The following is a 14,277-nucleotide window of genomic DNA, read 5'->3' as shown; positions in this document are numbered from 1 at the left end:
TATTATAAATAATTATAGATATAAATAAAATTATTCTAATTCGAAATTCAGAGATTTTTTTAGAGTATATGTAGCAAATAGGTATTTTCTCTTAATTTGAAGCTTTCCAACAAAGAACAAACTATTAACAGAGGTTGTAGGTATCTATTATTTTATTTTGTTTTGTCGGTGGTGTATTATGTATTCAATTATATTTTTTTATTTAATTGGGTATTTCTATGTTACTAAAAACAAAAAGGCAGTTTAAATAAATAACTGGTTGCATCAAAATGATCAGTCAGACTTTTTATAAACTTTCTTTTGCCTAACAGAAATGTCACATTGAGAAAGTAAATAATGTTTACGTAAAATTTCACTAACAGCAATAAGTACAATGATATTTGGCACGACGTTTACGATGTTTTGTGCATAGTACGTTAAACTTCCGAAAACTTTTTCTGTTTTTGTTTTCAAAAATTTAATGACAATGTTAAATGTGATAGTTAATCTTTTTTCTCGTAGTAAGATATTTCAGGTTAAGCAAAACTAAATTTATAAATGTGACAAATTAATTTTGCAGTTTACATTTACAGTTCGTTTAAACCGATATTGACAATAAGTTAGTTCACTCTGTTTCGTGAACAAAATACTATTTGTGAATTAACAATTAATTCTGTAATGCAAGTAAAGGTTCCCATGGTGATTCACTCTCAGTCAAGATGCAAGTGTTTATAATGTAAATACATATTTGTTTATCCGCTCGGCCCGAGACAAGCAACTTGTTTAATCCAAATATGAATAGCAAATGACCGATAATCTGAAAATCAAATTGCAATTAATCAAGAACCTCCACCCTATTAGCATACGCTATGGTTAGATTGCACAATTCATCCATTATTCAGGGCTTCTAGTCAGTACAACACATGACTGATGTATAATGACTTACTCCAGCTTGTTTATGGAAACGTTCTTGCCAATACATCAACTCTAATCAAACAGTAATGCTAAGTTTATTTGGTGTGGTAACTCATAAACTTGAATAATTATCGGCCATTGTGGATGCTAGGGATGCGATGCTGCCCAATAATTTCACAGCACTGGTCAGCGTGTATGTAAATTAATCCAGATAAATTTTTTAACTTGGATAATTGAAGACATTACACGGCTGCATAAATTTTGCTTTTATATTGCCTGTTTAACTTATTTCTTATATTGGTTTTGGGTTTTCGGCTACAAATATTGCCCCCTCTTCTCTTATTATTAATTAAATAGAATAAAATGAAGATAGGATATGTTAGATTTTTTGTTTTGGTGCATGCAACTGTTTTCGAGATATACAGGTTTTAAGTAGGTAATCAATCTCCGGCAATAGATCGACTTAACATTTCCAAATTGGTGGATAAGCGAATGCAAAGAAATATTCTTTATGACTAGAAAGTTAGTAGAGTGAGATACTTGCTTCTAGATATGAATAAAATTGAGTTGAAAATGCTTAAAATTATATATTTCCATTTTTCAATTATTATTTTTTACCCAATATGTATAAATAAATGCCAATAGTTGCAACAGAAACTTGGTAACCGCGCACGAGTATGCTGAGTTTATTATTTCTAAGTTGTCATGTATATAGGTACACATTATGCTATGTGATCACTCGCACAGTCTGATTGCTTTAACCTATAAAATGTCGGATGAAGAACATAAGAAGGAACATTTGTGACTAAAAGAAAGTATGAGTGCTTGAGAATTAGAACGGAAAATAGAAAAAGCAGGAAAAAATGTGTTGAAAAGATTGTGGAGCCAGAACCTCCGCACACCGTTCGAGGGCATCAACTAATCCACATAGAGTACATGGCCCCAAGCATGCACTGCTCTTTTGTGCAAAGAACTTTTACGTATTTTAGATTATCTACAAACTGTGATCACGAAGTGATTTGCGTGGAAATATGATTTAGTTACATGCATAAGTAGCATACTACTATGATGCACTTCTGTGAATCAGGTAAAATTTGGGGTATTCGATTCCGGAAACACCCTACACTGTAAAAAAATTTCTCTCAAATTTTACTCAATAATGTATCAATTTCTGTTCATACCCGATTCAATGGAATTTTCAGTGCAACTGAGTGAAACTATTGCATCAGAAATGAGTGAGTTTTACTCAAATTCGAGTTACTGCTAACTATCGATTGAGTGACTTTTGACTCTATTTTGAGTATATAAAACCAATTTAGAGTTGACTTTTTCTCTAATGTGATTTAAATTTAACTACTATATTGAGTCATTTTTTACTCAGACTTGGTTTTTAATTAACTAAATATTGAGTGCAAACATAAATCACTCATAAATGATTAATTAGGATATATAGTGTTGAAATTAATTCACTTCGCGGAGTCTCCTCCTGTCCTGGCTGGGACCCGCCAGCTGGGACCAGCCAGCTGGGACCAGCCAGCTGAGACCCGTCGCCGCCGGCTAAGGCCTGTTCTCCTGGCAACCATGATTTTCTGTAGTATCTAACGGGCCCCTATCAACTGTGGTCAAGATTACAGAAGCAATATGTAAGTGGCGCCATCTTCACGGCGTCATTCAAATTACTCGAAATTAATATAGGTACATTTAAACTAACTCAGTAATGAGGACATTTACTTTGATTTAGGTACAAGCGCACCAATTACGAGTTTACGTGAAGAATTTATTTAAGGTGTAGGTACCTATATTTTAGTGAAAGTACTCAGTTTTAGTTTAAATATAATCACAAATGAGTAAAATGATCAAAATACCCAATATTGAGTGAAAATGTATGTACTTAATAATTTCACTCAGTGGATTCACTCCGAACCATTATTGCTTTCACTCACACCAATTTTTTTACAGTGTATAAAACCAATCACATTCTAGTGCAATTTGTGGCGTCGAGCTTAAGATTTAACTATTATTTGTAAAACCAGTTTTAGGGTAATGGTTTATTGTTTTGGATTTGTTTACATTTCTAAAGTTTGTTATGGTTGATACATTACAAACAAATTTGAATCAAAAGCTAAAGCAACACCCACAATATCTAGTATAACAGGAAAAATTTAATTTGAAATGTGTAAATCGAAAATAGAACACACTTGATTGTAGAATGAGATGGAAATGCAGGCAGCAGATCGTACTTTGCCACTGCGCATTCTACCCTCAGGACTCAAATAATTTTGGATTATGTGCACTGACATCATAAATTTAAAATAAGAGTTAAATCACTGCCCAAAAGTCCGTAATTTTTTTGTTAACCAGAACCAAAATTGGCGCTAAAGAACATTGAGTCATTGCAAAGATGCAATATTCGCGGAGAATTAAAATAGATGAAACTTTCCTAATTCCATTATACGTAAGTACATACATATATTAGAAAAACTTCCATAACTGGAATTTCAACCATGCGTTTCAATCTACGATTAATATTCAACCTTGATTGTTATATTTAAGAGTTGACGGGGGTTTCATGGTTTCATGTTCATAATGAATTATTGGGTTTTCGTGTATTTATACGAAGGAACTGTTTCTGGTTCGGAATGTATTTACGTCGTCCACGTCCAGTGTACATGCACTCGTGTTAAAGCTAGATCATATCTAAATGACGTATTAGATTTTTAAAGTTTTATTCGCATAAAAAACGCAGCCACGAGCCACGCCGTAGATTACCTCTTTAATTTATTTCCATTTTGTTGCGCCGTAAAGTACAGGGTTGTGGTGAGTAATGCCTTGAAGGGGTGGGAGGATCGGGTCCTGGCTGTTCCCTCTGCAGCGTAGTTAACATTTCATTTATCTTACACGTTTAGTTTTACTTGTTTTTATTTATTATACCAATTTACAGAGAGGCTTGCTATTCTCAGACGTCTCTAAGACGTAGTTGTGTATGTGACCTGATGCTTATGGATATTTTAGATAAAATCAGTAAAATTCTGAGGTAGTACTTTACGTACATAATGCTATGATATTTTCAAAAAAGATATATATAATATCATTTCAATTATAGCAGCCGCCTTGAAATTTGAAGATAGTTGTTCATAAACTGAAAAGACATAAACGGCCAAAATTAAAAAATATATACTTATATTTATACACGATATGCAGCCGAGTGCTACATCTATCAATGGTCAATGCTACTCAAGGCCTGTGGTGTTATGCGCTCTACACCGGCAATGAGTCATCTGCAATGTCACAGATATTATGACAAAATGAAAGGGTCATGTAATTTTGAAACATATGAGAAACACATTTTTAAGTAGAAGATGGAGAAAACTGTCAAAAAGGGTTTTCTTGAAACCCAATTTTTGTGATTTTTTTCTAAAATCAGTCTTCAAATTGCCTAAGATACACAAATTATTACAGTTCGTAAGATATTTGTTGAGACAGAATTCCATAGAATTCTATGAAGATCCCTGCGTCACTTTCTTGTCATTAATCGCATTCGACATCAGAGGTAGAGACATTTGCGGAAAATTTCAAGGCACTCTCTGCCGCGGTAAATTATTACAGTAGTTCTGATAATTTTCTTGGAATTCCATTTCAACAAATATTGTACGGAGTGTAGTGTAGTTGGTTGCCAGATGTGCTCAAAAAAAAAACCGGACAGCATTCCAAAAAAAAAACAAATTAAATAAATAATTCTTTTATTCCATAATGAAAAACAAACAAACAAACAAAACAATATTTATACCTAAGTAAAAAAAATGTCAATAACGTTAAAATCTTTTTCATTTTTTAATATATTTTGCATTAGATGCCGCTGCTTTTAACAACTCTCTATTACCTGATATGTTATTTTTGAATTCATAGTGCAAGTACTATTTATGTTAAAGAAAACGCAAAGCTCACATTTTACTCTTTCTACGGAGAGACGATTTCTTCCGTTTGTCCGCGCTGTTGCCGCTGTTACCGTTTTTAGGCAAACATTTTTTCCCAAATTGCAGGATATTTTATGAATTCAACAAAAAAACTGGACATTTGCTTGTCCGGTTTACCAAACTTTTTCAACCGGACAAACATCAAAAAAACCGAACTGTCCGGTCGAAAACCGGACATCTGGCAACCCTAAGTGTAGCAGAAGTCTGTTTAAAAATTTCGTTTCTAACATTTTTTCCCTTTATGTTCACAATTGCTAATGATTCAAAAGCTAAAGCAACACCTACAATATCTAGTATAACTGGACAAATTTCATTTGAAATGTGTAAATTGAAAATAGAACCCACTTGATTGTAGAAACAACTATTTTCAAGGCGGCTGCTGTAATTGAAATCATATTATATACAGGGTGTTTTTGAATGGAGTAGCATAAACGAGTAGTAAAATTTGGCATAATTCTTGTTAATTTACACCTTACAGAAGAGTTAATTGTGACAACTGGCATGACAGCAGCACACTTAGTTTTTCTTTGATTGATTGCAATCATATACGGTGTGAGGTGAATAGTAATACATTTTATTTTTTTATTAATAAACGAAAAGTTTTAAAGGAAAATTGCTAGAGAGGTAAAAGTTTCTAAAAGAATCAGTTTATCTAATGCGTATTTTTGGATATCCAGTTTTTACGAAATATAAAAGTTATGGCAAAAAATGGCTTGAGGGGTGGTTATTTCAACCCCTTTCGAGGGGTTAAAATTTTCGAAAAATAGTTGAAAACTCGCATCAGTTTACAGTTTAGAAAATATTTAGATATATTTCCTGCCAATAAATTCACTATACAGTATGTCCACAGAAAAGGTGTTGAAAAGGAAAAACTTATTTTTCATTTCATCGGAAAAAGTTACTCTTGATAAAAAATTTTGCTTGTTCTTAAAATAAGATTGGAATAGAAAGATTTAACATTTCTTGTACGGGGTGTTCAAAAATTGAAAAAACTTTAAACGGTACAAGAGTAAAGTACACTTATTTGTGAAGATATGGAAGTAAGTTACTAGGAAAGTAAAATTAAAAGCCTTCAATACCAATTTTCGAAAAAATCGGCATATTTTTATTTATTTTATACAAACTATATTATTACATATTACAACAATTAACAATTCACAAATTTTAAAAGTTTATTTACTCAAGCAACACCATTGGTTGAAAAATTTGGTTCATCCGAAAACATGATTTATTATGAGATCCTCTTTCTGTACTGCATATTAGTCTAATATTTTGACTGCCAATCCACAAACAAAAATTCAAACGTTTTGCTCCATCACCGACTTGCGATTTAATTTGTATAAAATAAATTTAATGATTACAAATAAAAAAAAGTAGGCCGATTTTTTCGAAAATTGGTATTAGAGACTGCTTTTATTTTTAAACAACTTTTCCTAGTAATAACTTATTTCCACATTTTCACAAATAAATGCACTTTGCTTTTGTATCATTTAAAGTTTTTTCAATTATTTGAACACCCCGTAAATGAAATGTTAATTTTTTCTATCCCAATCTTACTTTAAGAACCAACAAATTTTTTTATCAAGAGTCACTTTTTTAGATAAAATGAAAAATAAGAAAGTTCTTCCTATTCAACACCTTTTCTGTGGACATACTGTATATGTTAAGTATAACAATAAAAATAATTAAATAAATGAAAAAATTACTTCACATCACTAATTCTAGTGAGGGAGAACTTTTATCGAAGTAGATAATGTCGTAATTAATACATATAGGGTGTATTTAAAATGTTTAACAAAACTTTAATGACGGATTTTATATAACAAATGAACAAAAAAATCGTATAAATATGAGTGCGGAAAAGCTTCGTTTTCGGTATTAAAACTGATCAAAATTAATGAAAATATATATTTTATTTTAAGTGAGAAAAGCAGTTATTGAAGCCACGCGAATAATACTTTATTTCATTAATAGATAACTAAAATAAATAATAAAAATAAAAATAATCCTCATATAACAAGACAGTGTCAGGCATTTTATTATTTACATAGAAGACGGTGCATTTTAGCGAAATGCAGCAAAGATTTGATAATTTTTTAGGATGCTAAATTTAAATATGTCATTGGTTTTAGCGCAGCTTGTAGAGGGCGCCACCTATAAGGGTACGCTTAAATTAAATTGGCCCTAACTTTTTTGCTACCCTGTATTTTGACGTTTCGTATTAGTGCGTTTATTTCCCTATCAAAAAAGGTATACTTGGTCGAAATCTCTCAGGCCAACCGTTTCCGAGATATTTACTGATAAAGAATTAAATGCACACCATACTTACAAATTTTATTAACTATTTACAGTGAAAAATTTTATTCACCATCTAATCAGTAATAGTCCAGGTGGTATCTGTTTTATAAAGGGTATACTTGGGTAAAACGCATATGATCGGAGATTTTTGCTTTAACGGCTTCTAAATAACATCAGAAATGATAATATTTCTATGCAAATAAAAAAAACGTGGGCTTAATTGTTATTGCAAAAAAGTATAAAAAAATAGCAAAAAAATTCATTTTTTTCTTGGATTTCTCGTCGACAACTTAGCAACTATTCATTTTAGACAAAAATGGAAGAGGAAAAAAAGTTTTGTAATTAAATTTTGATCAAGATAGAGTTAGTTGCAATTCGAAAAAATAATTATTGTTGTTGCAAAAATCGGAAAAATCATTTAAAAAATTGCAAAAAATGCTAGTTTATTTGTCAATTTTTTTCAGACACTTGAATAATACCTAGGATCTTCATACTTTTCCCAATTAAACTTCTTAGTGCATAGAATCATCACACCAAATTTCATCCAATTCGGTTCGATAGTTTTTACATAATAATTGTTTAATTTTTTTATTTTTTTTAAATTAAAAAATTTTCAAAATCAAATTTCTAAAAATCTAAAGCCTTTGAATACTTGAAAATTTCACCACAAAAAGAAGAGCTCTCAAGCTTTAAAATGCTTTTTGAAAAATTCAAATCGGACGATTAGGTGAGCCGTGGTGATTGTTTAAACATTTTCGCAATTTTCACGCTTATAAACAATTGCAATAATTTAATGTTTTTTCAAATTTTTTTTTATTTTAAAATATGGTTTGAAAGTACTCGGAAAGGCGAGTATTTAAAAAAAAACCTGATGATCCGCCCATTATTTTCGGAGTTATAGCCCGTTAAAGTTAACCCTTATTTACAGCAAAACTATAAGGGCTGTTTTTTGAACCAATAGGTTTGTTATTCCGAGTACTTTCCAGATATAAATTTTCAAAATTTGCAATCACGGGCGTCCCATTTAAAATGTCACTCAAAGATATTCAAGACCGCGTGAAATCAATGAGGTATCAGTGGTGGGGGGAGCAAACACACAGCTACTCCGATCTGAATTCTCGAGTTCAAAATTGCGACACTCGGAAAAATTTCACTTATCTCAGCGTCTAATGGACCAATTTCGATGATTTTTTTTTAAATCGATGTCTCGCAACTAAAAAATTCAATTATCATATTTTCAACTACATTTTATTATTAATTATTGGACTTTTGACATGCCGATAAACAGTTACTTTAAAAAATGATTAATTTATTATGTTTATTTATTTACTATGTTAATTTTCACGACCAAAATTTTTGCATGTTGCACCATGTTGTTGGTATTAATTAAGTATCCAAAAGATTCTTATACTTTTTTTTATAAATAAAAAATAAATTTTAGATAAATATTTTAAAAGTAAACGAAAAAATTAAAATTATAATTATTCACAATTTATTTTTTTTTGAAAGATTTTTAGAAATTTATCGTACAACTAAAAATTAATACCAATTTTCAGTTGTTTATTTAAATAATTATTGTTTAAACAATTTTATAATATTTAAACAAACTTACTAGTATTACCTGGTGCAACATGCAAAAATTTTGGTCGTGAATATTAACATAGTAAATAAATAAACATAATAAATTAATCATTTTTTAAAGTAACTGTTTATCGGCATGTCAAAAGTCCAATAATTAATAATAAAAGGTAGTTGAAAATATGATAATTGAATTTTTTAAGTTGCGAGACATCGATTTAAAAAAAAATCATCGAAATTGGTCCATTAGAAGCTGAGATAAGTGAAATTTTTCCGAGCGTCGCAGTTTTGAACTCGAGAATTCAGATCGGAGTAGCTGTGTGTTTGCTCCCCCCACCACTGATACCTCATTGATTTCACGCGGTCTTGAATATCTTTGAGTGACATTTTAAATGGGACGCCCGTGATTGCAAATTTTGAAAATTTATATCTGGAAAGTACTCGGAATGACAAACCTATTAGTTCAAAAAACAGCCCTTATACCCTTATAGTTTTGCTGTAAATAAGGGTTAACTTTAACGGGCTATAACTCCGAAAATAATGGGCGGATCATCAGGTTTTTTTTTAAATACTCGTCTTTCCGAGTACTTTCAAACCATATTTTAAAATAAAAAAAAATTTGAAAAAAACATTAAATTATTGCAATTGTTTATAAGCGTGAAAATTGCGAAAATGTTTAAACAATCACCACGGCTCACCTAATCGTCCGATTTGAATTTTTCAAAAACCATTTTAAAGCTTGAGAGCTCTTCTTTTTGTGGTGAAATTTTCAAGTATTCAAAGGCTTTAGATTTTTAGAAATTTGATTTTGAAAATTTTTTAATTTAAAAAAAATTAAAAATTTAAACAATTATTATTTAAAAATTATCTAACCGAATTGGATGAAATTTGGTGTGATGATTCTATACACTAAGAAGTTTAATTGGGAAAAGTATGAAGATCCTAGGTATTATTCAAGTGTCTGAAAAAAATTGTTCCGGATCCTGTCCTAGCAAGTTCATCCACTTCCTTGTTCCCATTAATGCCTTTATGTCTTAGCACCCAACACAGTCTTACTGTATTAGTGGTACATATAAAACTTCTCCAGAAGAACGATAACAGAACAAGGCAAGACTAGAGGAGTGTTAAAAAGGAAGTTGTAAGGAAAAAGGACCAACCTTGGGTAATAAAGTGCGAATATACAGGGTGTTTCTCATAAGAACCGACACAGAACAGGGATATGTAGGAGAACACGAAATATGGTGATTTAACGCAACTTATATACCTTTATACAAAGCTAAAAATTTGATATAGCTTGGTACAAGAAAAATTGAAACGAGAATGGCTACGTCCACCTTAGAAATTACGCTCCTTTATCTAACAAATATATACCTATCATACACATACGTAGAAGCTTCAAACCAAATTTAAATGAAATTAATTCATCCCTTCCTTGTATAAAAAACCGTTTTATTTCCGTATTTTAATATCCTATATTTCGAAATCCAAACGTTTCCGGACCATGTTCATACTTTTCTGTTTTTGAGTTTTCTTGAGAAAAAAAAAATCGTGAAAATCATATTCATAAAAAATTTGTTTGCCAAAATAATTGTATTATCAGACATTTCAGACTTCGATGTAGATGATGTAAAAAATAATAAAAAGTAAAATAGTTGAATATCGAAGTAATTTAATATTTAACTTTACAAAAAAGTAGTCTATAATTAAAAATATTTTATTTTTGAAATTGAAAACCAAACTAAAAAATTATATAAACGTAATTCCACCAAGACGTACATTTCTGATCAGTGGTGTATCATGAATTTTTCTCTCACGCCGTTGCCGATTTTTTAGAAAGGTTGTACCCATCTGAAAACCTTCTTCACGACTCCCTCCTCCATCCCACTTCACGACTACTATTATTTTGATATTCTATTTTAAATATTTCCCGTTTCACCAGGTTGTAAAACCCTAAGAGCTCATGTTCCATCCTTCATGTACCTACCGATCTCTTTATCATATCTATATAATCCTTCCCACATTAACACGATATGCGGTATACCCCAGGGACGAACAGAGCGTTAAGCTGGTCTTTTACTGGCTTTAACTTCTGTTGAAATTTTCGCGTAGGGGTGAATCTTGTACCTTCTTCTGCAGAGCCTAACCCAAAAACAACAAAGGCACGTCAAAGATTCCTAGCTAAGGATAACGAAGTGCAATGTAAGTTTGTAATTGGCGGCGACCAGGTTCGTAGACTACGGTATAATAAGCCGAAAAATCACAGTAGTTCAAAAAAGAAGTGACAGAATTATGAATCAGATTATTGTCAGTTGATAAACATCGAGCAGATGCAATCAAATATTTGCCTAAATTGTTTATGTTTATGACATATTCTTTTGGTCATATCTCTCTTAATATTAAAATCTATTAAATCTTATATCTTATAGGTAATACTGAAATCAATATTTTGACAGAATATGTAAAAATCATCGTGTAGAAAAAACTAAGTTAGTATCTATATTTTTGATATGGTATGTTTAATTGATTTTCTTATAAAAGCAATTCAGTTCTCGTAAAAAAATAGTTATAAACACAAATTTCAATTTTTAAACAGACGCTGCCACACATCAGTATTTGAAATACCCATATCACCTGCAATATCGAAAAATGTTTTCCTCAACTCAGGAAGGAAAATGTTGCACACCTTGTACAATGACTTCCTCCCTGTTTCGACACGTTGCGGTCTTTCTGGGATTCGGTTGTTGTCTGCGGGCGACGCAACAGTCTGCATATAAACGACGTGTCATATTTAAATCAAATTCGCACTACTCTTACATTAATGCCATATCCGTTAATTCTTGATTTAAATAAGGCATAATGAAATAAAACAACGTGAATCAATCTACAGAAAACAAATATCACACATCCGCCCTTTTCAAATAATATAGAGAACCCTACCTAGTAAACAGTTGATCAGTTGACGGGGACGATCCAGAGTCGATTTAAGTTACGCGTAATAATTCTTAATTAATTTGGCTTAACGAAACGCCCTAATGTTTTCCATCGTTATCATTATGTTTGGGGTTGAATGATTTCCGGGATGGTTGCCACGTCGTCGATATTTACAACTCTTGACGTTCCGGTGGGTGACCTCGTACGCGTTGTTGACGTTCCGGTTGCTTTCACGGATGACTCTCTTCCATATACCTGGCAGATCTACACCACCGTCCCTGTTGAAATTATTCGGATTTTTGTAAATTTCTAATGCTTTTCTGTGTAGTCGGGGCTAAAATCTTCTCTCACTCACCACCATGTTGGCTTCACTCAGATCCACTGTGTGTCCCGCGTCTGCTCTATGCTCTGCTACTGCCGATTTTTTCCAGTTGTTATTTTTGAGGTGACTTTTGTGTTCCTTTAATCTCGTGTTGATGTGCCTTCCTGTTTGTCCTATGTAGACCTTCTCGCAAGAGCAAGGAATACTGTATACACCGGAGCCCTGGAGCTGGTCGTTGTTGCAAGTCTTTGAAAATGCTGCCCCCACCTTCTTTACAGTGCTGAATACTGTGTTGATATTCCTCTTCTTCAAAAGACGTCCGATTTTATCTGTACAACCTTCCACTTAAGGTAGATACGTCATCGCTAAGTACTACCGTTTCTCCATGGGCGTATGTCTCCCTCTGATAGCTCGTTCGATATTAGCTCTCAGGGCCGTGCGTAGGTGTTCTAGTTCCTCGACCAAGTGTCTTGGCTCGCTGATGATCCGCGCTCGATGAGTCAAGGTATTTATGATCCCCTGTTTCTGGACTGGGTGGTGGTGGGACTCCGCATTCAGATATCTGTTTGTGTGAGTTGGCTTCCTATATACTAGATATCCTAAAGTGCCATCTGGTTTCCTCTCAACCAAAACATCCAAGAAAGGAAGGGCGGCATTTTTTTCTACTTCCATGGTAAACTGGATATCTAGATGTATCCCATTGATATGATTCAGGCTACGGTGTTGCGTCCGTGGGTCCAGATGATGAAGGTGTCGTTAACATATTGGTACCAGCACTTTCTTCTCAAAGGCTTCCATGTATATATTGGCCAGGAGTGGAGATAACAGTGAACCCATTGGTGCTCTCTCCGTCTGTTCGTAGAATTAGTCCCGGAATGCAAAGGTCGATGTTATGCACACTTTTGCCAAATCCATTAGGCTTTCATCCTTGTCCTCTACGATTAGCCTTCGATGCAGTTCCTTCAGGGATTCGGCTACGGGTACTTTCGTAAATAGGGATGTAACATCGAAGCTCACTAGAAGATATTCTGGTTGGAGTTAAAGTGTCCAGCATTTTTGAGGTGATGCTCTGTCCTCCCTAGTAAGTCCCTTATCTTCTGTGCGACGTATCGGGCCAGGGGGTGTGTTGCTGATCCAACTGCACTCACTATCGGTCGAAGAGGGAGATTTGGCTTGTGAACTTTTGGCAGGTAGTACATCTGAGGTGTCCTTGAATCGGTTTGGATCAAACTCCTGTGAAGTTGCCTGGGGTGCCATTTCTTCAAAATTAATCTCTTGATTTAGATGTAGGGAGGAACTTCACTTATGTGCAGCAAATGATTACACATTTATAGAATTTGGAACATTTAACAAAGGGTAGGTAAATGATTTTCCATATGTAGGAATTGAAAAACACCTACTTTTTGAAACTATTTGTATTTCACTCTCGAACTCGGGAATAACTAAATAATTTTAAACTTTCTCAAAATATGGATCTTTTTCGTGGTTTGTAGATGTGAACAGACTGTCAAGTTTGAAATCTAAGTTGTGTGTAAACGTTGATTTTGCTTTGGGCTACTATTAACTGGATCATTACCTTGTCACGAGAACACGTCGTACCACATATATAAATTAATATATTATTTCAGATAGAATTTTAATTGACACTTATCAGATCTGCATGTTTCTATATGGAGTCACATGAAAAGCAGACAATGGGTCGCTAATTGTAAATGTAAAAAGTTTATGGGGAGGTGTCAGGAACTTTGCTCAGCATAAGTCGCCTGTCACAGTGATTGATCGCCCGCTCCAAATAATAGACGGAAGTGTGGCATGGTCTTATTTGTGTGTGAAAGTTCATTCGCCACCCCAGAATTGCAACCCTTCGCTCGTTAATCTAAACAGATTAACTCTCTTCGAGCGCGCATATAACAGTGGTACGAAATAATGTTAAGTAGGATTAATAACAGTGAATAAGTAAACAACTACCTTAGAATAACTCCAGTATCTTGGAAATCTTTAAAATTCATAGAAACTGTTTAATACAGTGCCTTCATAAATGCTCGAGTTCCACGTGACCGCGACTGTTAGGCAACCAAACTTACAATGGAATCAGTGATTAACTTAACACAAAATTCCCTAAAAACGGAAAAAAAGTCTAGTGTAGTACATATTACAATTATTTACAAATGACTCGAAAAACATTTTTTTTTGTGCCGCTGTGTTATTAAAGGGCGAAGTGCATTGACTGACGTTTTTCGGAGTTCCTAACAATGCAAATATCATTAATAATAAAAATTT

The 14,277-nt window shown here is 32.9% G+C and overlaps 1 protein-coding gene across 1 annotated transcript; it reads right to left on the bottom strand.

Moving 5' to 3' along the window:
• Positions 1-12,009: 12,009 nt before the first annotated feature.
• LOC108909566 lies at positions 12,010-12,669 on the bottom strand. Its single transcript, XM_018713946.1, has 2 exons — positions 12,374-12,669; positions 12,010-12,298 (listed from the first exon to the last, which is right to left on the bottom strand). Exons 1-2 carry the CDS (start codon positions 12,667-12,669, stop codon positions 12,010-12,012), a joined length of 585 nt encoding a protein of 194 aa, XP_018569462.1.
• Positions 12,670-14,277: the final 1,608 nt, after the last annotated feature.

Source organism: Anoplophora glabripennis, unplaced genomic scaffold (genome assembly GCF_000390285.2).
Source record: "Anoplophora glabripennis isolate ALB-LARVAE unplaced genomic scaffold, Agla_2.0 scaffold308, whole genome shotgun sequence".
NCBI classification, from domain to species: Eukaryota; Metazoa; Arthropoda; class Insecta; order Coleoptera; family Cerambycidae; genus Anoplophora; species Anoplophora glabripennis.
Note: the sequence above shows the minus strand (reverse complement) of the source record. Positions and strands in the feature narration are given on the sequence as shown.

Excerpts from the sequence above, each read along its gene's own strand:
- LOC108909566 (XM_018713946.1), bottom strand. The coding sequence starts at position 12,669 with ATGGAAGTAGAAAAAAATGCCGCCCTTCCTTTCTTGGATGTTTTGGTT. Across the intron at positions 12,299-12,373 it reads CATACGCCCATGGAGAAACG|GAATATCAACACAGTATTCA; the intron begins GTAGTACTTAGC and ends TTTGAAGAAGAG.